The following is a 27,957-nucleotide window of genomic DNA, read 5'->3' on the forward strand; positions in this document are numbered from 1 at the left end:
TAGAAAGAAAAAATTTGGTTCAACCGGAACCGAACCGATTTTTTTAGATGTATATAATTTTTATAAGTTTAGGGTTTCTTGGGAAAAACATGTATGGTTTATGGCTTCTAGGGAAAAGCATGCTGCCTACTCCTTTCCCTATCTCTTTCGCAACTTTTCCTTCCTTCATCTCATCACTCTCACTTCTCTCCTTCAATTTCACCTTTCTCTCTCTCTTTCAATCTCGACCTTTCCCTTTCTCATCTTATCACTCTGAGCTCTTTCCTTCAATTTTACCTTTTTAATTTCTCTCAAAATCTCACCTCTCTAGGTTCCATATTCTCTCAATCTTAGAAGTTCGTCGTTAGTTGCCCGTTGCCGCAGTCTATCGCCCCTCATCATATGACATCGCTTTCGCCGCAGTTCGTCGCATGCCATCATCTGTAGTCACCGGCGTCGAGGTTGTCGTTTGTAACTGCCGAAGCTCTCATTTCGCCCAAAGAAATGCGCCATCACCCACAAAAGTATGTCGTCATTCAGAGAAGCACGCCGATGCCTATAGCCGCTAGCGTCGCCTATCGCTGTTGTGGCTCGTAACCACCAAAGCTTTCATCTCACGCACAGAAAAGACGAGCTGAAATAGAAATAAATAATTGTTCTGATGGAACCTTATCCTCTACCTCTACCAGGGATTGACCGATGATACACGATCCTATTCGTTATTATCTTTATTATTACCAAATCAACGCAGATGACTCCACTTTATGAATCATTAAATCCTAGAAATGCTTGTTCTTGATGTATCATGTAAATTCATTGAAATGCAAAAATCGCATCGCCCGCGAGAAGATGAAACCCGATGACTCAATCCAACTCAACTCGAAAATTTTAGGTTTGGGTTTGGGGTTGGGTATTAAAAACGGTTCGTTCGCTAGTCTAACCAACCCGATTTTTGGGTTGGTCCAAAAATTCTCGTTAACCCGACCCAATCAAACTCGTGAACACCCCTATTGATGAGTGAATTACCGGAGTAGAAATTGATTTTTTCCCTAATATTTGTAATATATTTGGCGTCTTTTCTTTTCTATTTAAGAATATACAATGGGCATGCAAAAAACAAGCCAACCACCTACAAGAAATGTTATTTTATTGACAGCTGATTTGTTTTTTACCATTTCTGCTGTTGTTGTACACCAAGGTGGACAGGTGGTATTTTATAATGCCCTTTTATTTTACCAGCTCAATGGGTCATTACCCGAACAGTTTGTTACACCTTTTTCCTATTTAGTTTGTTGGAATATGGTAGTGGGAGAGAGAGAGTGAGAGTGCGAGAGATAGGGGTGTTCATGGGTTGGGTTGGGTCGGGTTAGGGGAGTTTTTTGGATCAACCCGAATTTTCGGGTTGGGTAGAATAGAGAACCGATGGAACCGAACAAGAAGGTCAACCCAACCCAACCCAACCCTTATATTTTCGGGTTGGGTCGGGTTGGATCGTCAGGTTGAGACGAGAGAAGGAAGGCAGTCAAACAAAAGAGGATTCAGTTGAAATCTGCAGAAATCGATTATTCATCGTAGAGAAAACTATTCACATCCCAGCCGCCATCATTAGAAGAGGATCAAAATGAGGAAGAGTACGCAGAATGAGGGGAGAAGAAAGGAGGGGGAGACTAGAAGGGATCGATTGAGGGAGAAGAGGGGAGGGAAAGACCAAGGAGAACAATAGGGAGATGAAAGGAATGGGATGGAGGGAGGAAGACCGAGAGGGAGATGAAAGAAAAAGAAATGGGATGGAGGGAGGAAGACAGAGAGGGAGATGAGAGAAGGGGGGGGAGAAGAGAGAGAAGGGGGAGGGGGGAGGAAGACAGAGAGGGAGAAGAGAGAGAAGGGGGGGAGGAGAAGAGAGAGAAGGGGGAGGGGGGAGGAAGGGAGGCGGAAGGAGTGGGGGAGAAGAGAGAGGGGAGGGGGGAGGTTAGGGTTTTGGTTAGGTTTAATATATATATATATATTATATATATATATATTAAAAAAATAAAAATAAAGTATTATCGGGTTGGGTCGGGTCAACCCGAAAATTTTAAGGCTTAACCCGAGACCCGACCCAACCCGGTCGGGTTGAGAATTTTTCAACCCAACCCAACCCAAGGTTTACTCCAACCCAACCCAACCCTTTCGTCGGGTTCATCGGGTTGTCGGGTTTTTTGAACAGCCCTAGCGAGAGATTGAGGAAAATTTTGTAATAGGGAGAAGTTTTATTCTCTTCTTCCCTAGGGTTTCAAATCTCTTGTCTGAGCTTGAGGGAGCTGATGGTAGAGTAGAAATTGGTGATTAGAAGCAGAGAAACTTCAAGGAGTGTTTGCAGAGAAGAAGCACAAGGAGTGTTTGCAGAGAAGAAGCACAGTATATTTGTGGGTGATGCTTTGATTCTTTGTGTGATACTGTTTTCATGATCATTGGTGAATAAGATGGCCTTCAACAGTGGATGTAGATTTTTTTGATCGAACCACTTTAAATTTTGTGTCCATCTCTTCCCTTAAACTCCTCTGTTTTTATCTTTCTCATTCTTTGATTTGTTGAACACTGTTTTGGTTGGGCTGCTGTTTAAGATTACATTTGTTAACTGTTATTAGATCTTCTATTAGTAAATTAGATTTAATAGTGTTTTACAATAAAGAACCTCAATCCAAAAAAGCCTTAGAAACCGACACGCACAAAGAGGCATTAAATCTAACTAGATTCCAAACTTCCTCCCAAGACCTCTCCACCCCCTAAAAATTTTATTATTCCTCTCAATCCAAATACCCCACAAAATAGCCAAAAAACAAGCCCACCACAACAGAGTCCCTCTATCCCGAGAAGAGGGGCAAAGCAAAATCTCCTCCACCATCGCCCTACCTATTACAAGCCAAGGACACCCCAAAGACCTCCAAGAACTAGCCCAAATAGATTAAGCAAACTGGCAGTTCCACAGGATATGGTCGAGTTCACAAAAGCACTTTTGCAAAAGACATACAACTGCGGATCTAGCAAAAGGAAAAAAAATCTCTGTCCATGGTATTAACTTTCCTATGTAAAACTTGCCAAGCCAAGAACTTGATCTTCTTCATAATTCTTACCTTCTAGAGTGAGGCGAACAACGAGACATTAAGAGTAAGCGACAAGATACTCAAAATTTTAAAGAAAGAACAACAAGTGAGATCCAATGACTAATTATAGAACCTTCTGTAGAGACACAAGCAATTTAGCCACCTTCAACGATTCTAACATCTGTCAGGGATTGAGACCCAGAGAAAAAGAAAAGGAATTCCTCGAGGACTTCAACATAGAGGCTACTAAATAGTAGGGGTTTACCATCCACCCAGCCAATCATCCTAGAAATAGGCTGTAGTACAATTTCCAATAGAGCACCAGAAAAAATTAGAGAAATAAGGTAATATAGAGGATATAGCTTCGAGAGGCTTTTCTGAAATCATTGGACCACTAGGTGCGACCTAATCAAAAGGATGTGATTCATACTTGCTCATAATTATCCTATGCCACAAGTCATTAGAATCCTGGAAAAATGCCACAATCATCTAGCCAATAAGGCTTCATTCTTGCTCATGATTCCTTCAATTGGACATGTAGGTTATATTCGTACTGGTTTCTCATGTGGAACCATAGAAGGAATTCAATCACAAATCCCAACCCCTCATGTAGGTTATATTCGTACTGGTTTCTCATGTGGAACCATAGAAGGAATTCAATCACAAATCCCAACCCCTGCCTCAATGGTTTCGAGTGGGAACCTCCCCCCTCTTCCACCCTCTCGCACAAAAAAATCTCTCATGATTTTCTCTGAGCTTTACTAATGGCACCTGGATTTTAAAAAGGGACAGGAAGTAAGTCGGGAAAATTTATTTGATGAAACTGGTCATGATTATCTTCTGCCACAAGTCATTAGACTCCTGAAAGAAAAAACGCCACAACCATCCAGGCAATAACGCCTCATTCCTGAATCTCAAGTTCCCGAATCCCAACCCCCTGCCTCCAACGGTTTCAAGATGATATCCCAATTAACTAAGTGGGAACCTCCCCTCTCTTCCACCCCTCTCAAAAAATCTCTCATGATTTTCTCTAAGCTTTTACTAATGGACTCCTAGATTTTAAAAAGGGACAGGAAATTATTTTACGGAATTGTTCTTGGGAACAAGTAGAATATATTTCCAGTAACATTAAAATTTTGTGCTCTGCAAAGAACTACATACGCATGCACTCACAATTCTACCGGTGATCTTTGGCGATAGGCATAAAATTCTAGAAATCTAATTTTTTTTTTTTTTTTTGTCTTGGTGAGAATCTGATGCCTTGGTCTTTCAACTCCACATATTTTGTTGGCCCTGTTCTTTCTTTCCTTCAACTGCTGTCTTAATTTTTCTACCTTGGTGGCAAGTTCATTCCTTATTATTAGCATGTAGTTGAGTCCGTACTTCATTGCATTCTCAATGTAATCATCATCTATCGAGCCAAACCACTACATTTTCCCCCACTGAAGTGAGTCCGAATCTTGAAAACAAAGATTGCATTTGGTGAAGGCCGTGATATGTTTCCACCTCACCAAGCTGGCTTATAGGTTTTATCCTTCAACTTTTTAGTTTAAATTTCTTGGGTTTTTCTTCTCATTTTTATTTTTAACCAGAAACAAACTTTTCATTGATATATGAAAAGTAACAAAATTGTTCCAGATTCAAACTTCAGAGAGTGAAAGAGGAATAAAAAGACAGCTAAAACAAAAGTAATTACAAGTAAGAAATGATTTCTAGAGGAGAGTTATAAGTTTCTTGGGATTATTTTTGGCACTAGATGTTTAGTTATTTGTGTTGTTGATTTGAAAAGGTACAAAGTACCTTTAAAAGAGGCATTAATTGGAGATTTAGTATCCCTGCTTCAAATATGATCCAACCCAGTCATATTCATGTGGTAGCTAGAAGCAGATCAATGTGTTTTTAATATTTGAGTTTTAAGAGAGATTAGTTTAGTCGTTATGTGTTGTACAATTTAGACAAATTTATAAATTTGATAACCCAACCAAAACATTTCAAGGCTTGATTGAATGTTGCAGATGGTTCATTCAAGCATGTATGAATCTTGAATTGACCAACCCAACCAGTTTACACGCTAGCTATGTCATCAAATTGTTATTTGTATACATTATTTTACTACTTTTATGTGCCTTCTATATTCCTCCCAATCTTTTAAGATTTTTATGAAAATATTTGTTCCGTAATATTTGTTTGGTGGGTTGTGTTTTTTACTGGTATATTTTGCTACTCATCCTTTGTCTCTTGTTGCTCAATTTCACCTTGTTGGCTATATATGCTCTTGGTAATTTAGAATCAGCATATTTATAAAATTCTTAATAAAGATTTTATTTATTCGTGAACATTATTAAAAGGTGGATATAAGGGGCAGATTAAGATGAATTATTGAATGAGGCTGCCATAATGTGGTTATCTCCTAATAACCGTTGGATGTAGATTCGTAAATCTACAAGTCCCCTAAATACAAATTTGAAATAATTTTGTAGTTTCTCCCTATCCATCCAACTTTTTAAAATTACTAAATGTGTAGCCGCTCCCAATAATCGGACATGGGAAAGTAGAACAGAGAGTTGGACGATGAGATTAGGTTTTAAAAAATAAAATACAAAATCTCTTTACAAGAATTATTTATCAGTAAATTTTGTATTTCCATGATATTATATTTGTTGGATATATTTTTTAAATTCTAAAAGTTTACATCTTTGTTTCTAGAATCTAGAGTCTATTTAGTTTCAAAGTTTAAAAAATTATTAATTTATGCTATGAACACACTTGTTTAAGTTGTATAAATTGAATGTAATGTTATTGCTGAATACTCAAATAATATTTAGAAAACACTCCAACAATGATGAATATCTGTGGTGTATATATATATTTTGTTAATAAAAGAAATATTGTATATCTATACTACAAAATAAGTTGGTTTTACTTGTTTTTTTTAATAAAACATACTTATTTGTCTTTTATTAGTTACTAACAAAAATTTTAATTTAAATTTAATTACAGAAGTCATTGTGAGTCTATATATTATCCCTTTTTAAAATGTTATTTTTTTTATTTAGATTATACTACATTTCCTATTATCTTAAATCTTAAAAATTATTTTGTTTGGGCCTGGAGGGTAATTGAGCAGACATGATTGAATGTGTACCTGTATGTGTTTTAAATTCTGAAACTTTTATATATCTTTGTGATCTAATATTCTAAAAAGCAAAAATTTCAAAATTTTAAAAATTAAAATTGATGTCCTCATTTATTTCGGCAAGTTTATGTTTTTACATTATATTTAATGATATTATCTCTGTACATACAGTATACTATAATATCATTATTCTCGAGTATGTATTGGTAACGTTGAAACTTTATTTCCACTAAAAAGAAAGTGTTAAATGTTATTTTTAATTATAATTGGTGTTTCAGACGATAAAGATAAGATTCTATTTTTAAAAAATGGTGTATGTAATTAGTGTAAATACTACATTTTACATGAAGCTAAATATATAATTAAAATATACTTAACTACTCTAAATTTAAAACAAAGTATTTAAATGATATTATCCATTTTGTGTAATCAGCTGGATTCATGCATAACATTACACCTCCAATATTTTGTTATTATGTTTTGTTTGGAAATGCTTTTGGGAATATTATTTTTTAAAAATGAAATACATTTTTACCAGCATTCTTTAAATATAAAAAATTATTAAGGTTATTTTGTCAGTGTTTTTAAAATTGTTAGTAAAAATATCATACAAATTTAGAAAATGGTATTTAATTATTGGAGTGAGAATTTGAATTCACCTTGAGTTATATTTAAATTGAAAACAATTGATATTGCGAATGCCACTTAAATATAATAAATATAAAAATAAAAACCATCTTAATTATTTGTTTGGTAGAACATAAAAGAATGAAAAATAATCATGACTTTTAACCTAATTAAATAGCCAAGTGAAAGAAAATAAGGCGTTTTTTTTTTTACTTTTTTATCAAGTTAGCTGTTATTTTTGTCGGTCGAACTATGTTCGTTAAACAATGCTAGTTGGTTAATTTTTTTGTCCGCTTTTTTGCCACGTCATATTTTTTAACTATAATTTTTTAATTATATTTAATATGTATCCTATGGATAATTTTTACCATGTCTAAAAAACTCTAAAATTTTAACTTGGGTCTAACATTAGGCACATTCTAAATATTAGCCTAATTGTAAATTACATAATTATCCAATATATAACCAAATAAAATTGATCAAAGTATCGTGCAAAAAGGGTGGAAAAAAAAACTATCCATATATTCTGATATTTTCATGAAGCGGTTCCTAGTCAATTGGAAAACCTTTCCAAACATATTTTCTAAATATTTTCATGAAGCGATTCCTAGTCCACTGGAAAAAAACCCTTCCAAACAAAGACACCATCCCCATGCGCCGGCAACTCTCTTCATGGAAAACTGCTTAATTTCATCTCGTTTATTTCTTTTGAATTTTCTCATGTTTCTTTCTTTTTACACACAGTAATTAACACATATTTCTCTCAAACCCCATACCCCAATTGAAAAATCAAAAACACAACGAAAATGGATCTTAGTAACCTAAACTGATTTAAGACTTGAAATATATGATCAAGCATTAGTCGAAATATAATGATAATACTCTAAAAACCACGAACAGTAACTAAAAGAATACACTACAAAATTAGAAATAAAACTAGAGGCGGTTAAAAAAATGGAGAACTGCACCCATTTTTGCTCAAGAAGAAACATTATTAACAACTGTTTAAGGAAAAAAACATGATTAACATCAACGTTTTTAACATTTTTTTACACAGTTCCTTGATACAGCAGAACCAAAATACGCAGCAACTATACGGTCATAAAATACGAAAATTATTTTTTTAAAAAAAAGTAAAACTGCTGCAGAAAACGACGACGACGACGAGCAACAAACAAAATCCCATTCCTCTTAAAATTTTCAGATCAGATTCACATCTTCCCCTGACGATCTTTCGTCTGCCTCGACATGTCGTCCGCCTCCTTCAAAGTTGAGGCCAGCGCCCCCGGCCGCGTCTCCGCCGCACCCACCGTCACCGCCCCCTCTCCGCCGCCGCCTCTGCCGGAATATCCACAATTCAAAAACTATCAGAAACGGCAGAAAAATTTTCCTTTTTTTTTTTGGAAGAGAAATCGCGTTTTACCTTTCCCGTTCGAGAGTCACTTTTGCTTCCTCTCTGTCCCTTCCCTCTCCCTGAAGCCTCAGCTCCTCCACCCTCCGCCTCGTTTCCTCCTCCGCTTCGCCCATCTTTTCCTGCCATTCAAAATTCCTTCTTAATTAATCTAAATTACTTCTTAAATTAGAGGTTAAGAATCACTAATTTAGATTTTAATTAAGAAGTAATTTTGATTACCTTTGTGGCTTCTTTGGTTTCGTATGTCTTCTCCTTGGCTTCTTCTTTCTTGCCGGACAAGTAGCCCATGGCTCTCTTCGCGGCATCGACCGTTGAATCTTTCAGTTCACCGAGTTTACTCACCGTCGTGTCTTTTCCTTCTTTTGCTTTCTCCGCCGTGTAGTCCGTCGTCTCTCTCGCCTTCTCCGCCGCGTAGTCTTTGTATTCCCCTGCTTTTCTCGCCGCTGCGTCCTTCGTTTCCCTAGCCTTCTCCGCTGAGTAATCCTTGTACTCGCCGGCCTTATCCGCCGCGTAATTCTTGTACTCGCCGGCCTTTCCCGCCGCTGCATCCTTTGTTTCCTTCGCTTTCTCCGCCGTGTAATCTCTGTATTCCCCTGCTTTTCCGGCCGCCGCGTCCTTCGTTTCCTTCGCTTTCTCCACCGTGTAATCCTTGTACTCTCCCGTCTTATCTATTGCTTTCTCTCCGTACTCGCTTAATTTCCCCTTCGCCGACGCCGCCGTCTCTCCGGCGGCGTTCTTCGTCTCCCTCGCCTTCTCCGCCGCTGCACTTCTGTACTCCTCCGTCGTCTCCGCCACTCTCTCTTCATCCTCCCTCGCTCTCTCCCCTGCCTCGTGGCTCTTTCCGACCACCGCTTCCTTCGCGTGTTCGTACGTGTCCTGCACCGCCTTCAACACCGAACCGATCACGCCGGGCTTCTGCTGCTGATCTTGCGCCGCCGGCCGGTCCGCCTCCGTGACCTCCACCGTAGCTTGTCTCTCCGTTCCACGCGTGTCTCTGTTTGCGTCTCTCAGATCGGAAGCTGCGAGCCTGGCCGCCGCCTCCGCTCTCTCATTCAATTCCTTCGACGAAGCCATTGGAATTTTAAATTCGACGTTGTCTAATTCTTCACCGGAATTTCTTTCAATCGATTGCGATTTTGATTTCTTGTTGCGTTTTCTGAATCTCTGTTGTGACTTTTAAGTTGCTCTGTGGCATTGGAGTTATTTAATCACCAGTCGCGCGCTTTTGAGTACGAGCGCCTTGGAGCCGACACGTCGTGTGGGAGTGCTTAATGGGAGGCCATGTGTTCGTTAGTGACAGACGACACGTCGTCAAGCTGCTAATGTCTCCGTGGCCGATGACACGTGCGTTTTGTAGCAGAGGTCGGCAGTTTGATATTTGCCGTGACTGACTTCCATGTGTGCACCCACGTGTCAAGTTGGGCCCGGCTATACCGTTCTATTCTAGCAAGGTTTATCCGTTAGGACAATTTCTTTTTCTTTTCTTATTTCGTTTTTACTAATCTAAAATTTAAACACTAAATTATGATAGAGATTTAAGATAGGTTTGAGAGTAATTTTACTGTTAAAATTATTTTTATCATTTTAAAAATTTATTTATATATTATTGTCAAATATTTTTATGAGAGCGATAAAAGTAATTTAAGTCGTGTCAAAATCATTTCTAAACGAGTGGTTAAGAATGAAGTAACACAAATAATATAATGAATGGAAAATTTTTAAAATTTTGACCTGTCTCCCCCCTTTTCTTAGACTCCCATGTTCTAAAATAAAATCCAATTTTTTTTGTAAAATTTCAAGCCTTCCCTCTGAATGAATGATAAATTTTATATTTTCAACTAAACTTTAAATTTAAAGATTTGTGGCCAACTATATACTGGTCAAGAACATCGCATGTTTGGTGTCAATTTTGAGCATATTTAGAAAAGGAAAAAACTACTTTTTTTTGTAGTGTTATTCGAATAAGTACTCATCGAAATATTAAATAGAATTATTAATGTTTTAATTAATTGAATAATATTACCTAATAAAATTGTAATTTATGTATTTTATCAATTATCGAGGTGAACTCAACAAAGTTTAATGTGATAAGAAAAGATTTTTACTCATCGTCGTTACATTTTAACCATAAGAAAGGAGAAAAAAACAAATGGTGAAAATAAGATTTTTTTTTTCTTATGCACATATTTATCGTGGGTAGGCACATTGTAACCTAATATATTTGATACCAAATTAACGGAGGATTTGTATATAAAAATATTTGAGTTTGTAGATAAGTGTACCAAACTAACTAATTAAGGTAGCTAAAAAAATTGTCAGTAATTTTCTATTATGTAATTCTCAAATTAATTCATATAATTAACCGAATATAATATGTTAGGTGATGAAAAAATGACGTGACATTTAGACCAATAAAAAAAGTTAGTATCAAAGCGAGCTAAGCAGTAATTGACATCACCTATAACTACTATTCAACTGCTATTTAACTCCCAACTCAACACTACCACTTAATTCACGTCGGAATTTGCACAATATACAAAGTGGTCAATGAGTGGGTAACTTTATTGAATGTCTATAAATATAAGGGTAGACTCTACACGTAGATTGCAATTATGATTAGCTCGTCTTCAGATCGATTCCTTGTACTAATACTAATTTAAACATCGAAGTGTCTATCTTTTTTATGCAAGCTTTCATTCGCAAACCTTGTTTCTCTATAGGTCGACTCATCCTAATAGGAACTCAATTTTGAATCAACCAAATATACTCACATATAAAGGTGATAATTAAAATGAACCAAAATGATAGGATGAAATTAAAACAAGAAGCCAAAACGAGCATGCTCCGTATTAATTGGTATAAATCTCTAAGAGATTGTGAGCTCGTTCCCCACCCCACATGTTGTACTAAAAAAAGAAAAATAGACAAAATTGGAACTTTTAGACATCAAATTAAAATGAACCAAAATGATAGGACGAAATTAAAAAAAAGAAGCCAATACGAGTATACTCAGCATTAATTGACATATATATTCAATGAAGAAGTTGTGAGTTCGATTCTCATATCATATATTGTATTAAAAAAGAAAAAAAATTAAGAAATTGAAATTTAGTTTTTTTTATTATTTTTAGAACAGAAAGGAAACAAAGAATCCAGAAACTTCAATACATTCGTAATAGTAGTTCAGCGGTAATTGACATATTATATATTATATAGAAGGGAGATTTGTACGTGTTTTACTGAAATGACCCCGTAATATTACCCTGTGAAAATTAGGGGAAAAAAAAACAAAACAGCTACCAAATCTGACTGACCGAAGAGCGCTACGCCGATCCAAACGAGTAAAGTTAAATAAGCTATTTTATACAATTGTTATTTTCTGGTAACTGCAAAATTTCTCAACTGCTGACCTCCGGCGCCGCAGATATCGCCGGTGCGTATTGTTCTTCGTCGACGAAGGATTATGTGCCTCATGGCGTAGCTGGTGAAAAGATCACTCATCGATGGAAACAAGCTTCCGACGGATTTTTCATCATCTGCGTCAGATCAGAGATCTCTGTAGCAGTAATTAAAAAGTAGCATCGTCGATAATTGTTGAGCCATCGCGTTATGATCTCTGAAATTTCCTATTCTAGCTGCTGGTCGGGGAGGGGTTTGGTACGCTCGCGTCGATAACTAGCTTACCGAATCGTCATTGACGACAAGCGAATGAGGATTGGAGCTCTGCTCTAACCATTGCCAGACGTCCATGGACAAACCTTCCAAGCATCAGGTTCTCTCTATCTCGTCCGCCCTCTATAGAATTAAAATTAAAATCATCTGCCTGAATGTTTACACAAATTCACCGGTTTCACGAATTTCTTCTTTTACAATGATCTTCTCCTCAGCAGGTAGTTATTCGTTCATTATTATTCAAACGAAATTTCAATAATAGTAGAATTTTAGATTAACACACATTGTATACCTGATTTCAGCCGAATAGTTTCTTTGCACTAGCTGCCTATTTCTTCTCTTACTCTGATTTGCGAGCAATTAGCATGGGATTAGTATGGAATTTGGTGACTGATTTGGTTAGTTTGCCATGGTGTTTATTTTTTGGGACGAACACATTGGATATAATACCCATAAAGAAGTTCGATCACTTCTAAGCTTTTTACATTCCTGACGAGACATTCTCAGGTATCATTGAGGGGAGCGAGTGCAAAAGAAATTACAAGGGATGCTCTTGTTCTGAAGGTTATCCAGGAGAGAGAGCTACGTCAACATGCAAGAAAAGCTGCAGCTGCGGCTCTCTTTATTCAGGTGCATTGCATTTACTTGTAGCCGTCTACTAGTGCCATTCTTAGTTTATCTTGCACGTTCTACAGCTACTGATTATTTAAGATGCAGAGACAATGGTTCGTGAATTGTATCATTGTGCCTATATTCTATGTCATTGAATTAAGTATGATGTTTATACTTCACATCTATGTAGCTAGTCCTGGAAACAGATGCAAGTTTTCAAAATTTGGAATGACGAACTAATATTTTAATTCGTGCAGAGAGTTTGGAGGCGCTACAGAGTGACTAAGATAGCTGCCTTGCAGCTTCAAGAAGGATGGGAAGATTTGGTGAATAATCATTCTGGCGCATCGGCTAGCACATTTATTTCATATGATATTGTGAGACCATTTCTCTTCTTTATCTCATCTTTTCTGAAACGACCTCGAAGTATCCAGACCAGAGATATAAACTGTATGAAGAATTGCTTCAAAATATTGTTTGAAAGCATCAATTCTACTGGTATGGAATTATCTTTACAAATACTCATGTTATTATTCAGTTATATTTTAACATGTCATTTTAGACTTTTATTACGTTTGTAAACACCACCTTGATTCCTTCTGCACGTTTGTTTAAAATGTACACATGGTTTTGTAGAAAAACTTAATTTGCCCGTTTCCTTAGTAAACACAATTAAAATGGAAGCTTCTTTCTTTTTTTTTTTTTCCTTTTTCTTGTGAGGATGAGAGGATTTGAGAAATATATGTCTTAACCAATTGAGCTATGCTTAGATTCACTATTAAAATTGAAGCATTTAAATCCTCGGTACTAGTATCCTCACATATCAACTCTCATTTTAGGAAGCTTTCTATAAATGATTAGCACATGGGGTGGGAAATTAAAAAGATGTGCGAAAAAGAGAGAATCAGTTCATAGGAAAAATTTTCTCGATGAAATCTCCATATTTTAAACTCATTGGTACAATCACTTATCTTTTTTTTCTTTTTTTAATTAATTATACCTTTGTTTTTTACTTAACATGCTATCACCAATTTTCATGTCAAGAATCAAAGAACAACTTTTGCTCCTTGGCTATGGGTACATCTGAAGAAAGAAGAATATGGACTTACCAATCAAGGAAGCTCATTTCTTTATGCTTATTTATTCTTGTGCATTTTGACAAGTTGCATGCGAAGGAGCAAGAAATTGTTGTTATGACCTCCTTAGCCATGCGCCTGATCGTCTTAACTGATCATAATGGGTGGAAGAGTGTAAATGAGAATAATCGTTTTGATGCTGATGCAGCATCGAAGGATTTAGTTCATTATCTGGGAACTTCTGAAAGTGGTCTTTACCAATCAGTCAGAAAATACATGTGTAAATTGGATGTTCTCCAGTCCTCACAGACCACCAGTACTGTCCGCACAGATGATTTACTTGTTATTACCGTGAGTGCAATAACTTTAGCTTTACGACCATTTCGTTTAATAAATTTTGATATGAGCGACACTACTTCGTGGGAAGGGCATCATGTTGCTGAACAATACTGTTTGTATATACTTACAATTCCTCGGCTTGTTCAAAATCTGCCGCCTGTTCTCATACCAGCTGTAAAGCATAGATCTATCTTGCTACCTTGCTTCCGGACTCTATTGGTAAGGGCCACTATTCATTAAGTTTTATACTATGGAAACTGAATAGCTTACTTGCTTCCTGCTGATGAGGCTCACTGCCACTTTGTATAATGTATCTGTCAGTTATTTAATTACTTGTGTTGCTTAAGTTTAGGAGATAATAACAAATGAGCTACATTTTTTTTTGGAACAAATGATGAATTTAGATATGCTCGTTTTCTTGATTTTGCAAAATTACAGCCGAAGGATAAAGTACCTAATCAATTTACATATAATAAAAATTTAAACATATTTCTGTTATGAACTTTTTTTTAGTACAACATGTGGGGGTGGGGGATCAAACTCACAACCTCTTGATTGGAGATGTATGCCAATTACCGCCGCTCGCTTTGGCAGTTCTATCATGGACAATTAAGTTGTATTTCTTTGTTGCTAGTAGATAAAGCACTAATTACCCTTCTTTAGTCATCGAGGTTGGAAGTTTGATCCTCCACCTTCACAATTGTTGAACTCAAAATGAAAATTATATTTCTTTATTGTAATGTTCTATTAAAAAATTAACAGCTGTTACATTTTAGTATCAAAGAGATTTACATCTGCTATGAATATCTCTCATTGGTTTAAAAGAATCCAGCACTGATTGAATTGTGGCAGTTGATGGCAGGCCATGAAAGACACAATTTTATTGGGAATGTTTGACCTGGATCAGCCATCAGTTGATTATGGCTCTAAGGTTGTTCCGGAAGTTGGGTGGGCTCTTACAAATATTATATGTCTGGTAGCAGGGAGTGAAACCAACGTCAGGGATTCTGGTTGGTTTGGGCAGAGTTTAGACTATGTGTTATATGTTCGTGTGGTTGTCACTTTGGCAGAAAACTTTTTGGCCTTGATTGGGGATGTTGGATGCAGTAAAAAGAAGAACCAAGATATCCAAAGCGATTATGTAACTTCTTGTGAGCCCTCAGATGCAGCTGTGCTAAAAAATGTAATGGCATCTATGCCCTTATGCATGTCGTTCATAGATATGTTTAGGCCTATTTGTGAACAGAGGCATCTCACAGATCTTTTGACAAAAGTAAATGCAGATGTTAATTCTGAAAATAGAACTGCACGATCAAATAATATGGAATGTATGAAAAGTTTGGAACTGCTTGATATATCATACTTTTACATGTACATGCTCAGAATATTCTCACTGTTGAATCCGTTGGTGGGATCCTTACCTGTTCTTAACATGCTATCATTTACTCCTGGATTTCTTGTCGATCTATGGGGAGTGTTAGAAAGTTCCCTTTTCCCCAGTGATACAAGTGAAGTTGAAGGTCACTTTCCTGGATCAAGTAAAATATGTAGTAAAAAGAAAGATGAAGTTTTTGGCAAAAAGCAAAAGCAAGTCAGTAAGGATGGAGGTAGTAGGTGGGTAAATGTCTTTCATAAGTTCACAAGCAAGCCACAAGCAGGTGTTGATGATATGGACTTAATTGAATTTCAATCTAGTTCTAGATGGGGGGATGACGACTTGTGCGATTTATGGGACATAAAATCTCTGAGTTGTGGTCCACAAGGTATTTCAAAAGATTTGTCATGTCTGCTCTATCTTTTCAGTGCCACTTATGCTCATCTGCTGTTAGTTCTAGATGACATAGAGTTCTATGAAAAACAGGCAAGATATTTCGTCTCTCCCCTCCATTGTATGAATTTTTCATATGTGTGGTACTTTATTTGTGAACTTCATTGTGTGGACTAGGTTCCATTCAGGCTGGAGCAGCAAAGGAAGATTGCATCAGTGCTTAACACATTCGTGTATAATGGCCTGTCACATGGTACTGGTCAGCAGAACACATCCCTCATGGAATCTGCAATTAGGTGCCTGCATCTGATGTATGAGAGGGATTGCAGGCATCAATTCTGTCCTCCTATTCTATGGCTTTCACCAGCTAGAACAAGTAGACCACCTGTTGCAGTTGCTGCAAGAACTCACGAAGCTTTATCAGATAATTTAAGGGCAGATGACACTTTAACAGTTCCAACTGTAGGATCGATTATTACTACCACACCACATGTATTCCCATTTGAGGAAAGGTGAGATTATTAACTAAAAGGATTATTTTCTTTATGCTGTGAAGCTTTGCTACTCATTGATTTTGACTTGCCTCCACTTCAACTTCCTTACTATTTCAATCTGAGTTGAACCTAAACCTGTTACAACTTCTGCTCCATAATTTTCATTTATTATATTCTGTATGGTTTCTTTTTTTGAAAAAAAAAAACCTGTCTTGTTTGGTCTGGCTGCATTGACTCTAAAGAATCTTCAAAACCCTCAAAGATGTATGTGGGTGATTCCCCACAGAAGGAGACTATATTTAAAACTTTTCAACAAGAAATGTGATATTTCCTTCAGCTGCTGCCTAAGGTGGAAAAATATAAAACTTGACATTGTGCATTTGGTGCACTTTTCATGGGTGTTGACAGCCTTTAGTGCTTAGCTTTTTCATCTGATTTCTTTTAGTTTGCTTTGATTCTTGCCTGCTGTGCATATATTGATGTGAAAGATTATGAATATATGAGCATGAGCAGAGGGGATTGGGCACATGAAGTTATGAACATCTGACATGGATGCATATACTGTGTTGAAATTGAGCATCAGAAGTGGTTTGACCTCCATATGATACCAAATTGAGTGTTACGACCTCCATGTTTGATGCCGAGTTATTTTTTCCTCTGTGGTTGACATGGAGGTTTTTACTCTACTCAATTCCTTATGCCATTTCTATGAGGCCATTCTTCCTTTCGTTTTCATACCGATCACTTTGACCTTTTTTTTTGCACAATTCTCAGCTTCTACATCCTTTATGTTTAGATACTTTGCTTTGATTACGTTCTTGAAAAATACGATGGATGGTTTTCTGAAGTCCAGTACTCTATAGGGCTCCACGGCATAAGAGCGATTTCTTCTTCTTCTTCTTCTTCTTCTTCATTATCTACAAACTATTCATATGGCCTTCTATGATGCTCAAGCTTCTATTTTCTTATTTTCTCACAAAACAAACACAAAAATTCCACTCACCATTTACATTTTACATTTTTCTTTTATTTTTTTCTCGTTAATAGTTTTATCTAAAATTTTATTCTTGTTCCTTTTCTTTTTCAAGAAAAATTAGTCCTTTCCCCTTTCCAAATACATTATACAAGAAATTCGTTCAGATCTTTGACTGAAACATGACATGCTTCTGCTGCTTATGCTCATTGAAACTTCTAAAGCACTTATAAATTCAAAAAGAAGTCTTTGATTTTGTTTTTCGCATCAAAGGCTTTTCATCTCCTCTTCTTTTTATATCTGGCAGAGTTGAAATGTTCAGAGAGTTTGTCAAGATGGACAAAGTCTCCCGAAAAATGGCTGTAGAAGTTGGTGGACCTGCATCACGGTCATTCGAAATTGTAGTCCGTCGTAGCCATGTTGTTGAAGATGGATTCAGACAATTAAATTCCCTTGGGCCAAGGCTGAAATCAGCTATCCACGTTTCATTTGTTAGTGAATGTGGCCTCCCTGAGGCTGGCCAAGACTGTGGTGGATTATCCAAAGAGTTTTTGACTGATATAGCTAAAGCAGCATTTTCGCCAGAGTAAGTTGGACAAAATGCATAGAATCATTGTGGTCTTTCTTTCTAGGTCTCCCTTCAATAATCTAAGTAATTTTGTTTTCCTTCACTTTTAGATATGGACTGTTCTCTCAAACCTCTACTCCAGACAGACTTCTCATCCCCAATGCATCTGCAAGATATCTTGACAATGGTATCCAGATGATTGAATTTCTTGGTAGAGTTGTTGGAAAGGCTCTCTATGAAGGAATATTGCTTGATTACTCCTTTTCACATGTTTTTGTCCATAAGCTCTTAGGCCGGTATAGCTTCCTTGATGAGCTATCAACACTTGATCCAGAGCTCTACAGGAATCTCATGTATGTCAAGGTAAATTATTCGGATATACAAGGACAAGCAAAAATTATGATATAATGTTCCCTAATGACCACCTAGTAGTATTACAGGTTTTCTTTACCATTTCTGTATTATTTTTTTCTTTTCTTTTTTTTCTGAAGTTGAATGTCTGAATATTTTTTTACATGATTAAAATGGAAAGTTACAGGGAAGCAAAGCTCCGTTATCAAAAAAAAAAAAAAATGGAAAGGTACATGAAAGGCATATGCTTTCACAAAGAAATAATGCTAGTTTTAATAAATAAACAACAAAAAATGAGTAGACTGGTTGTAGGTGTTGAGATGGATCTTGGTTTTGGATGAATATTATATATAAGAAAGAGGGAGAATGGAAGAGTGTTCTAACTCTCTATTTTTGGCCTGTGATGGAGTTAAAAATGTGGTGCTATGTCTTTTACTGTGTGCTGGAAGTGACAGATAATGAGAATATTTTGTGAGAGAAGTATCAAATTCAAAGACTAATGCTTGAAAACTTGCTGCTTATATGAATATATGAGATGATTATCTAGTTCTTCGACTGGGTTAAGGCTAAGCAATAAACATGTATTTTCTTATGCGAACTGATTGAGACCTAGGTCATCAGGTCAGGTTAAAACCTCACCCAGATGAGAGGCAGACTGTTTAGTATGATGGGAAGCAGCTCGAAGCATCATCTCAGTAACTGTACTTCCATCTAATGTCCAAGAGTTGGGCATGGTAGTGGAAAGGGAAAAAGGAAAAGGTCAAGCAAAAGGTCATTAGTTTAAAGTTGGATAGTCTGTTCAGTAGAATGAGAGGTGAGAAGAACGTGTAGCTGAAAAAGTTGGACGTGCCAACTGTTATGGGGAAATTTCTGTGCAATAACCGAAATAATGCATGTTCTTGATTGGTTAAGCCTTTGCTGAAAGCTATGTCTAATTCCTTTGATTCTCTAGACCCTTTTTGTTTAATATGATTAATGAAATAGGCAAAGGCGCATATTTATCTTAAAGATAATTGTTTTTTAAACTTTAATTGTTCCATCTCTTGGTACGGCAGTCCTATGATGGTGACGTCAAAGAACTCTCGCTGGATTTCACTGTTACTGAAGAATCATTTGGCAAACGACACATTATCGAGCTTAAACATCGTGGCAAGGATGTTTCTGTTACAAATGAGAATAAGATGCAGTATGTTCACGCAATTGCTGATTATAAACTTAATCGACAGGTCATTGGTTGTTCATTATGTACTCTTTTCCTTTTTAGGTGATAATTCATGTCTGATGGTTATGTTATTTTTGAGAGAAGTGAGGCTGCACTTTTTGTGTGTTCAGTTGAATCTTATCCATACATGGTTTGAATTATTAAGGAAATATAAATTAATCACTCAACTCACCAAAAAAAAAATAAATGGTTCAGCAGTGGTTCTTCTTTTATGCTTTGCAGAAATTATTGTTTTGATTCCAATTTACGTTCATTCCACGTTAAACTGCAGATGCTACCTTTTTCAAATGCGTTCTATAGGGGTTTAACAGATCTTATATCACCGTCTTGGTTGAAGTTATTTAATGCAAGTGAATTCAATCAGGTATACATTATTTTCCTTGTTATCATATGCGCTTCATTTTTTTCTTCACTATAGACTTGGTTTCCCCTATTGTTAACTAAATTGTAGTAATGCATGTGATGCTAAAGATCTATTTTTAAAGATATTTCTTGATGGTGCTCTCTCTTTTCATCTCGTTCTCTGTGTGAATAGCTCCTTTCTTCCCTCTCAGCCTCTCCAGTTATTTATGTTAGTGCTTTAGCGATGTATACTTTTAGTCAGTTTTGATTTAATTATTGGTTGGAGACTGGAGTTAATCTTCTGCTTGTGTTAGGATCGATGGCAGAGTGCTATTTGTGAGTAAATGTTCTCTCCAATGGTAGCAAGAGTCTGTTTGGATATATTTAACTGTTCCCTATTGTTTTTTTTTTATTTTAAAAACTGTTTGAAAAGACATCTTTTGTCCTTGTATTTTCATATATTTCTTCATGTGAATTTAAAAATATTACACATCCAAATCAAGTTATACTTAAGACAACAGTTAATAGCTATAAACGTACTAAAAAAAAAAGGTTAATAACTATAAATAAGCAGTTAATTTTAAAATATAAATAGATCTACATAAAAACAATAAATTACTATTCCTGTTTTTAGAAAGCTGGTTTTGAATCTTCCTCCATCTTACACCTAGAGGAAAACTTCCCTTTCTTTAGCAGTTTAGAAAACACCTTGGATGAAAGCAACTCTTCAGACTTCCCCCAGAACTGCAAGGAGACATGCCTTCCCTCTTTGAGGAAAACATGACCGTTGTCGTTAGAGAATGAAATAGTCTTGTTGTTTCGGAAACTCGTAATGTTTTCAGGATTGGAATTTCAGTTGGAAATGGAGCCCATCGAGGAGAATGAGGGAAGAGTGTTCCAGCTGGATTTAGGGAGCAGCGAAAATAATTGCCCTTAGAGTGGGAACCCTTCAGGAGTCCAACCTCAAGAAGGTGTGGAGAAGAGTAAAGTCAAGTCATCATGGAGTTGCTAAGACACTGGATTGTCCTTTATCCAATCCATGGAACAGCTTGGGGTAAAAATATCCTTCGGATAAAAAATAGAGTCCCAGTTTATGAGGTTTTATAATGGGCTTTATCTCTTTCCATAAAACTCTCTTTGGCCAATGAGACTTTGTGGTGGACTACAGGAGTTTATGGCCCCTCTTCGTTCCATGTATGAGCTCATTTAGGGCAGGACTAGAGAACCTTGCTGGTGGCTGTGATGGCATGGGGTGCTTGGCTGGAGACATCAGCGTGACAACTACAAGATGGGTGCCAAAGCCACCAGGAGAGAGAATTACTAAAAGAATGAGGATGTTTAGCGAATTAATCGATCATTTATCTCTCCTTAACCTTTGAAAGCTTCTACTAGTTCCTTTACAAGAAACACGTTGGGGACAGATTTATATTTGAGGGCTTCCATGGGGAGTCCTATATCTCAAGGTAATAAGGAATGGTCTGAAAGACCTTTTGAAGATGTTGTGATCTTTGGGGCTAGTATCGGGAGTCCTAAATCTCTAGTCTGCATAGCTTCATGGGAAATGTCCAATTATTTTTTAAAAAAAAAACCTCTTAGAAAACCATCAAGTATGACATCATTCGATGTTTCAAGATTTTATTGAAATGGTGCCATCAATAATGCCTAAGGGGACGTAATATTTGCATGGTTCCTAACTTCCTAAGAAAATTAAAGCCTTCTCCATAACTGACTGGAACATATGAAAGTTATTGCAAAAGTTTTGGCAGAAAGGCTGAAAATGTCCTCACAATTGACAAATTCTTGATGCCAATGGTAAGCCAAGAGCAAGGTTGAGTGCTTAGGCCTTGAAGAGGCCCATGATTTGGTTAATTGGTAATTCTTAGAAGCGGTGAGAGAGAAAAAAAGGCTCTACTAGAAAAGACTATTTCTTTTTCCTCATTTTCATTTTGTTATTTATTTTTAATATAAATCCCATTTTGTAGTTGCTTTCAGGTGGAAACCATGACATTGACGTTGATGATTTGAGGAGTAATACACGATATACAGGTGGTTACACAGAGGGCAGCCGAACTATTAATATTTTCTGGGAGGTATAAACTCTGGAGCGATAACTTGCAATGCTTGGTTATCATTCTCATAGTTATAACTCATATCTAACTTTCTGCATTGATTCTAACTGATTTGATGCCTTATTCGAAGAAACTCTTAACCTGCAATATATTTAATAATAATTAATTGTCCTTGTCTGACACGTACATCCGCACGCGCTCTCTCCTTTTTGCCAGTCCCCCCTTTTTTTTTCCTAACTAAACTCCTTCACTGTAGGAGTTCCCCTACAGCCCCACCGTAAGAGAAAGGGTACTCTTTTTTCTCTGTAGCTCCTCTCGTTTGACACAAGAGAGCTCCTCCCCTTCACCATCCTAGAACTTTGATTTGTTTTGCTTTAAATTTATAATCATTGTCAAAAAAATTTTGTAAATCTAGGAATTATGCCATAACTTAATATTGCAGGAAAAATTTAGAAGAAAAAAAGAATCTCCTATTCGGTCTAAGAAATGGTTTCAATCAGTCTATAGTGCACATGAAGTCCTATCTACATCGTTTACTACGTTAACTAAAAAAATATAAATGGATATCTTCCAAGGCCTTTTTAAAATTTTGTGATAAGAAACAAGGAAATCATTGGTAAAATTAATAACAAAAATATGAGTGGATGGACAACCTTCTTACTAAGATTGTCCATACCATGATCTCTTGCTGAAGCTATCGAATCCTAAGAAATAAGAGAACATGAAGCTTGTGTTTCCTTGTGCGTGTCTCACAATTAAATCTTTCTTCTGTTTTGCATTTGCTCATGCGTGTGACTTGGGGGAGGTCTGCTGTGTGGGACAACGGGGGGACAGAGGTTGAGTGCCTTGACAATTGAATTGAAAAACTATATGATATTGCTCACTGAAAATAAAAATAATTTAAAAAAAAAAACTGCTGGAATCTGTGGCTTTCAAATTTGCAGATAAAATGCATGCTCACATTTTTGGTAAGAGATCATGCTTGTGTATAATTGGATAATTCTATGATCTGATGGTAGGATAAATATGATTAAAAAAAATCTTTTTTATATTGTTGAACCTCCTGCTGATGCTTAAAACGTATCAACGTAGAAGAAAGATCAATTCTTAAAGTTGCAATTGCATCACGCTGTTGCCTTAAATTTAACACCAGTATTTAAATAAAAATAAAATTGAAAAAAAAAGCTCATGCTATAGGGCAATTGGAATTAATCATGCTCGGCCCTGTGATGTATTCTGTTCTCCCCCTTGCGCTGCTCCCGTTTTCGTTTTTTATTTTTCTGTTAATATTTTTTGGGGTTGGGGGAAATGGTACAGGTTGTTAAAGGATTTGAACCAAAAGATCGTTGTTCGCTTCTTAAATTTGTCACCAGTTGTTCTCGAGCTCCATTACTTGGGTTCAAATATCTGCAGCCGGCTTTTACCATTCATAAGGTGTGCATTATCGATCTGAAGTTTCTTGTTGCATTTCTTCAGCTCATACTTTATAGGATTTTTATTCACCATTTTCGTTTGTTGTTGGGGTTTGGGGTTGTTTCTTTTTAAATCCCAGAGTCGAGGGTTTCCTTCTGATCAGTATATTAAACTGATAAGGACAGTCTAATGTAAACGTGTGATACCGTGCTCAACTTTAATTGAGCTACTTAGACTGCATAGAATCTTAGATAACGGAGAAAATGTTACTTATTGATAAATCTGAGATGGAAATTTAATCTCTTGTAGGTTTCATGTGATGTACCGATATGGGCTTCCATAGGAGGTCAGGATGTCGAGCGGCTTCCAACAGCTTCCACTTGCTACAATACTCTCAAGGTACCACCAACAAATGGAAAGAATCTGCATGAAAAATAAAAAAATTTTAAGTACAAAAGTTGATAGAAAAAACAGACCTCACTACTGACAATTAATGATTGTGCAAGTGTAGATTAACCATGAATAAGGGATTCCGTGATGTCCTAAATTCTTCTGTTTTCTAACTGCTAATTATCTGCACCTTTCTTTCTATATACTCTTTTTTGCATGTAGCTCCCTACGTACAAACGTTCGAGCACTTTGAGATTGAAGCTTCTCTATGCGATCAATTCCAACTCAGGATTTGAACTTTCTTAAAGTATCTGGTGTGAGGTATGTAGTATCATCCTTCCTAATTGAAATCTGAACCTCTTTTTGACACAATAAACGTCTCGTTAACTCTTGTACCAATTCAAAAATTTGGCATGGTAGATGTACATATATATGTTTGTAGGAAGGTCAGATTACAAGTCTAAGTTCCTGAATGTTAAAAAGTGTCTATAGAGAGTTTTATAAAATATCTAATGGGTCAAAATGAGTTGAAAATTCAGAGATCTAATGACCTATTAGATACGACATTAAAAGTTTAGGCACTTATTTAACACTCCTTTATTGAAGGTCGAGGATCTATTAAATGCTACTCTAAAAGCTCTGGGGTTTATTAAACAAAATCCTAAAAGTTCAGGACCAAACTTGTAATTTGATGAATACGTTCACCAATTCTGATCTCCCTTTCTGTGGCTTCAGAGTCTGTTAATCATTACTGCTGATTCCTCACGTCGATATATGCTGGCTCGCAACTGGTTAGTCCATAGCTACCTCTAGTTATCGGTCAGTGCTCAATACGTGGGCGATAATCGCTCTTATTTACAAGTCTGTAAGCAGTGCACATCCAAGGCGGCAGGCTTGTTCTTTGAACTCATTCATCTCAGGCCATGCCCCAGTTTCACCCTGTTGGAAGGAAAAGTCTGATAGAATTCGAAGATAATTTTGATGAAACTGTGAATTCCTAAATTATTGTGATTTCTGGTCTACGTTTGGTTTTATTTTTGTTTTTTCTAAAGTGTGTCTCCATTTGAGCCATTCTAGTATCTTGACAGCTTTTGTTGAAGCAAACCTATGGGGTCAGATTCCATCTCAAACTTCAGGTGATTTCAGTTTTTTTTTAATTGCTTCTTTTTTCTTAGCGTGTTTGGGAGTTATTTTTGTATAGCTATGTCACTTTCTAAAATCACTTCTATATCATTGTAAAACATCAAGACATGTTTGAAAGTGATTTTGGTATGACTAAAATTGCTTGAGTTGGGATAGTTCATAATGTTTTGGATATCGGCCAGATTCTGAATAAAACCCTCCTCCATCAGGCCGAGGTAACCTAGAAGGATCATTTCTTGTGTTAATAATTTGTCTTTATTATAATTTAATTTCAAAGTTGAGTTGGGCAGTCACCGTTGCCCTAGCTTGTAGTAGTAATATTTTGTTTTTTAGGAGCAAGTTGCCTTAATTGTTGAGCTATGTTCATTGTTGGTAATATTTCGCCAAATCTCTACCTTTGTATTAAATATAATAAAAAATAAATGTGTGGGGATGGAAAAGGTCAACAAGTGTTTTATTCAATTCATCGCTAGTTAAAAAGTTATGCTAAATTTGTCAACATGAGCGTAGTGGTAATTGGTACTCCTTCCCTCGAAGTCGAAGGTTCAACCTCTCATATCTCCGAGTTGTTAAGGTTAGCTAAATTTAAATTATAAGAATAGAATAATAGGAAATCCTAATTCATCCACTAAAACCAGAGTTGATTCAACTCAAAGAAATTCAAATTCCAAGGCTAATAAAGAAAGTTTCAAAGCCATGGAGTGGTAAAAAAGCAAAGGATTATAGACAAAGGCAATTCACTTGACACATTAGTAAAGAATCTTCAATACCATTTTGATCATAAAAGCTCTAAATAGTCAGAATTTTTAACTCAAAGAATTAAGGCACATCTACAAGCTATTGGGTGCAAGAGGTTTGAATCCTTTCAGCTTACAATCAGTCAATAAGGGAAGGACTTTCAAGAAAAGCAACGGGATATCGAACCAACTAATTTTTCGATGGTGAATACAACGTCAAAACTCGGGAATTTTGAGCCAATGCTTTACAAAATTGGCATTCCTCTAGCTCTATCTGCAGCAAGCAGCGTATGTGCCATTATAATGTCAAGAGGTGGATTTCCAGCCTCTATCTACAAGAGCAAGACAAATCTTTTGAAACCCAAATCAAAGCTCAAAGAAAACGAGAACTTGCACAGCCAGAACTCTGCAAATTCACTATCTTTGGAGGAAGAAGAAAGTTCGAGCTCGGAATCCGAGGATCGTATAGAAGAGGTCATTTCAGGCTTAAGAAGAAGAGTTGAAGATCTTGAGAAAAAAGAAGTGGAAATAGAGAGGCAGTTCATTTGGTACCAGAATTTGAAAGAGAGGGAATCTCTGCTGGTGGAGCTGAGGAACACTTTGGTTTTGGACATGGCTCATATCAGTTTCTTGGAAAGGGAGATCTTGTTAATGGAGGAAGAAAACAAAAAGTTTGAGAGTTTGGTATCAGAATATTTGGGAGTTTCAGAGCAGCTTGAAGGTCAAAAATCAGAAAACAAGTTACTTGACAGAGAAGTAAAGAAACTTAGAAAGAAATTGAAGGAGCAATCAAAGATCATAAGAGAGAAGAATTTGAAGATTGAAGAAATTAAAGCAGAAGTTTGGAGAAATGGTGAAGAAATGGAAACAAAGAAGAAGGTTATAGAGAAGCTGGGGAATGAAGTAAGAGAGCTGAAAATGCAATTAGAAGAATTGCAAGAGGAGGAGAACAGAGCTTCAGCCAAGTTCAAGGTTTCATTTCTCTCTGTCTTTTGCACACAATTTTGTTATTGTATTTTGTCTTCAAATTGTAACTTCTTTCTCAAAAGTGAAAAAAATTTTCCTTAAAATCTTCATTCAGAATCAAACCCATGTCTCAATTTTGTTGAATATTTTATATGTCAAAGAAGATTCAAAGTCACAAAGCTGTTCTTAAAATATTGATTCAATGTTGGTATGAGGTATGATATTGTTAATATTCTTAATTTTGTGTGGATTTGCTTTTCAACTATATTTTTTTTGGTTAAAAATAGGTTTTAGTATTAGTGTTTTTTCAATGTAAAACTCCTTTATGCTTTGGTACTTCTCAATTACAACTTTTTCCGTTGGTACTTCTCAATTACAACTTTTTCCGTGGATGAATATTAAAATTGGCTAATAATAAACCTACGTGGTATGGTACACATAATAAAATTAGCTAAATTTTTTAGAAAGATCAATTTAGCCACTTAAAAGAAGAAAAGTCGAAAGTTATGTTAACTTCTAAAAAAAATTGGAGGGATTAGAAACTACCATCTCTTAGACGGCTTGATTCTTTCTCCCAACTTTTGCCAACTCACTAAATATTGTGTCGACAAGTTTATCGTAAGCAAATTTTAACATTTATCAAACGGGATGAATATGATTGAAAACGGTTAACATACGAGGGACTAATTAAATTTGATCTTTTTAAACTATAGGGACTATGACATATATTTAGTCGTGTTTTTTCTCACAAAAGATAAATTTTCTCACCTCCGACGTGGAACTTTAACCGTACCCTTGACAGTACGTGTTCGGGTTCGAAGAAAGTTACGGGTTTTAAATTTCTTGTTTTGCAGGTTGAAGCAGACGAAAGATCAGTAACAGTTGAGGATTTCAACAAGCTTTCAAATGAGTTCAAACAGTTGAAAGATGCATTCTCAAAGCAAGGGTTATCAAGAAACCATGATCAAGAAGAGCAAAATCATAAAGAAATTCATGAGGAAGTAGAAGGAAATGAGGGAGTCAAGCAAGAAATAAAAGGCAAAAATTTGGATAAAAATGAATTCTCATCTGTTAAAACTAATTCCACAAGGCCAAAGCTTCTTCCAAGGATAAGCTGTGTGGGGGGTAGTAATGAGAAGATGGAAAGAAAAATCAGACCAGAATGAGAAGCATGAGAAACCTTAAAGAAAGGAAAAAATAAAAAATAAAAAATTCATCCATATAATTTGTATTTGGGGGAAAAAATAATGTAATTTACTTCATTTAATTATGAGTTTATGAGCTCTTTATCCTATCCTATAAATTATAAAACAACATTGCAAAAATATGTTATTTTGGTATTGTAGTGGTAATTTGTACTTCTGACTTCGAATAGAAATCAGAATAGAAATCGTTGAAATATGTTCGAGTGTTATTTGCAATAAAAAATATATAGTTACATACAAATCTATATAACATAAAAGTAGGATGCCCATGACATGTACGTGTGGGATGAATCAAATCCTCATTGAATTTTATTTTTCTATTAGAAGGAGCTCGTATATGTTCTCTAGTACCCCAGTGAATATTCCGCCGATATGAAA

General features: G+C 36.1%; 3 protein-coding genes across 6 annotated transcripts; 2 read left to right on the plus strand and 1 right to left on the minus strand.

Moving 5' to 3' along the window:
• Nucleotides 1-7,829: 7,829 nt before the first annotated feature.
• On the minus strand, nt 7,830-9,435 carry LOC111014236 (uncharacterized). The gene is made up of 3 exons (XM_022288896.2): nt 8,459-9,435; nt 8,249-8,358; nt 7,830-8,163 (listed from the first exon to the last, which is right to left on the minus strand). The coding sequence occupies exons 1-3, from the start codon at nt 9,311-9,313 to the stop codon at nt 8,037-8,039; spliced, it is 1,092 nt and encodes a 363-aa protein (XP_022144588.1). The 5' UTR covers nt 9,314-9,435; the 3' UTR covers nt 7,830-8,036.
• Nucleotides 9,436-11,568: 2,133 nt separating this feature from the next.
• Nucleotides 11,569-24,826, plus strand: UPL7 (ubiquitin-protein ligase 7). Of its 4 annotated transcripts, XM_022289023.2 has the most exons (15): nt 11,576-12,011; nt 12,419-12,541; nt 12,781-13,021; nt 13,568-14,157; nt 14,801-15,799; nt 15,884-16,218; nt 17,481-17,759; nt 17,852-18,104; nt 19,148-19,318; nt 19,586-19,678; nt 21,639-21,746; nt 23,043-23,159; nt 23,448-23,537; nt 23,751-23,849; nt 24,264-24,826. In XM_022289023.2, the coding sequence occupies exons 1-14, from the start codon at nt 11,988-11,990 to the stop codon at nt 23,832-23,834; spliced, it is 3,507 nt and encodes a 1,168-aa protein (XP_022144715.2). In that variant the 5' UTR covers nt 11,576-11,987; the 3' UTR covers nt 23,835-23,849; nt 24,264-24,826. The 4 variants fall into 4 exon arrangements, 1 of the variants encoding a protein (XP_022144715.2); XR_015790813.1 differs by lacking the exons at nt 23,043-23,159; nt 23,448-23,537; nt 23,751-23,849; nt 24,264-24,826 and having other exon boundaries at nt 11,569-12,011; nt 17,852-18,094; nt 19,148-19,278; XR_015790812.1 differs by lacking the exons at nt 23,043-23,159; nt 23,448-23,537; nt 23,751-23,849; nt 24,264-24,826 and having other exon boundaries at nt 11,570-12,011; nt 19,148-19,278.
• Nucleotides 24,827-25,040: 214 nt separating this feature from the next.
• LOC111014337 (CHUP1-like protein) lies at nt 25,041-27,706 on the plus strand. The gene is made up of 2 exons (XM_022289024.2): nt 25,041-26,380; nt 27,229-27,706. Exons 1-2 carry the CDS (start codon nt 25,610-25,612, stop codon nt 27,538-27,540), a joined length of 1,083 nt encoding a protein of 360 aa, XP_022144716.1. The 5' UTR covers nt 25,041-25,609; the 3' UTR covers nt 27,541-27,706.
• The last annotated feature ends 251 nt before the right edge of the window (nt 27,707-27,957 follow it).

Source organism: Momordica charantia (genome assembly GCF_013281855.1).
Source record: "Momordica charantia cultivar OHB3-1 chromosome 5 unlocalized genomic scaffold, Mcharantia_2.0 BLBB01000005.1, whole genome shotgun sequence".
NCBI lineage: Eukaryota > Viridiplantae > Streptophyta > Magnoliopsida > Cucurbitales > Cucurbitaceae > Momordica > Momordica charantia.

Bases quoted from the DNA above. Each gene is read 5' to 3' on its own strand.
- LOC111014236 (XM_022288896.2), bottom strand. From the start codon at position 9,313: ATGGCTTCGTCGAAGGAATTGAATGAGAGAGCGGAGGCGGCGGCCAGG. The intron at 8,359-8,458 runs GTAATCAAAATT...TTTGAATGGCAG, and splicing joins AAACCAAAGAAGCCACAAAG to GAAAAGATGGGCGAAGCGGA. The intron at 8,164-8,248 runs GTAAAACGCGAT...ATATTCCGGCAG, and splicing joins GTGACTCTCGAACGGGAAAG to AGGCGGCGGCGGAGAGGGGG.
- UPL7 (XM_022289023.2), top strand. From the start codon at position 11,988: ATGGACAAACCTTCCAAGCATCAG. The intron at 17,760-17,851 runs GTAAGTTGGACA...CTTCACTTTTAG, and splicing joins AAAGCAGCATTTTCGCCAGA to ATATGGACTGTTCTCTCAAA. The intron at 18,105-19,147 runs GTAAATTATTCG...TTGGTACGGCAG, and splicing joins GGAATCTCATGTATGTCAAG to TCCTATGATGGTGACGTCAA.
- LOC111014337 (XM_022289024.2), top strand. From the start codon at position 25,610: ATGGTGAATACAACGTCAAAACTCGGGAATTTTGAGCCAATGCTTTAC. The intron at 26,381-27,228 runs GTTTCATTTCTC...CTTGTTTTGCAG, and splicing joins GAGCTTCAGCCAAGTTCAAG to GTTGAAGCAGACGAAAGATC.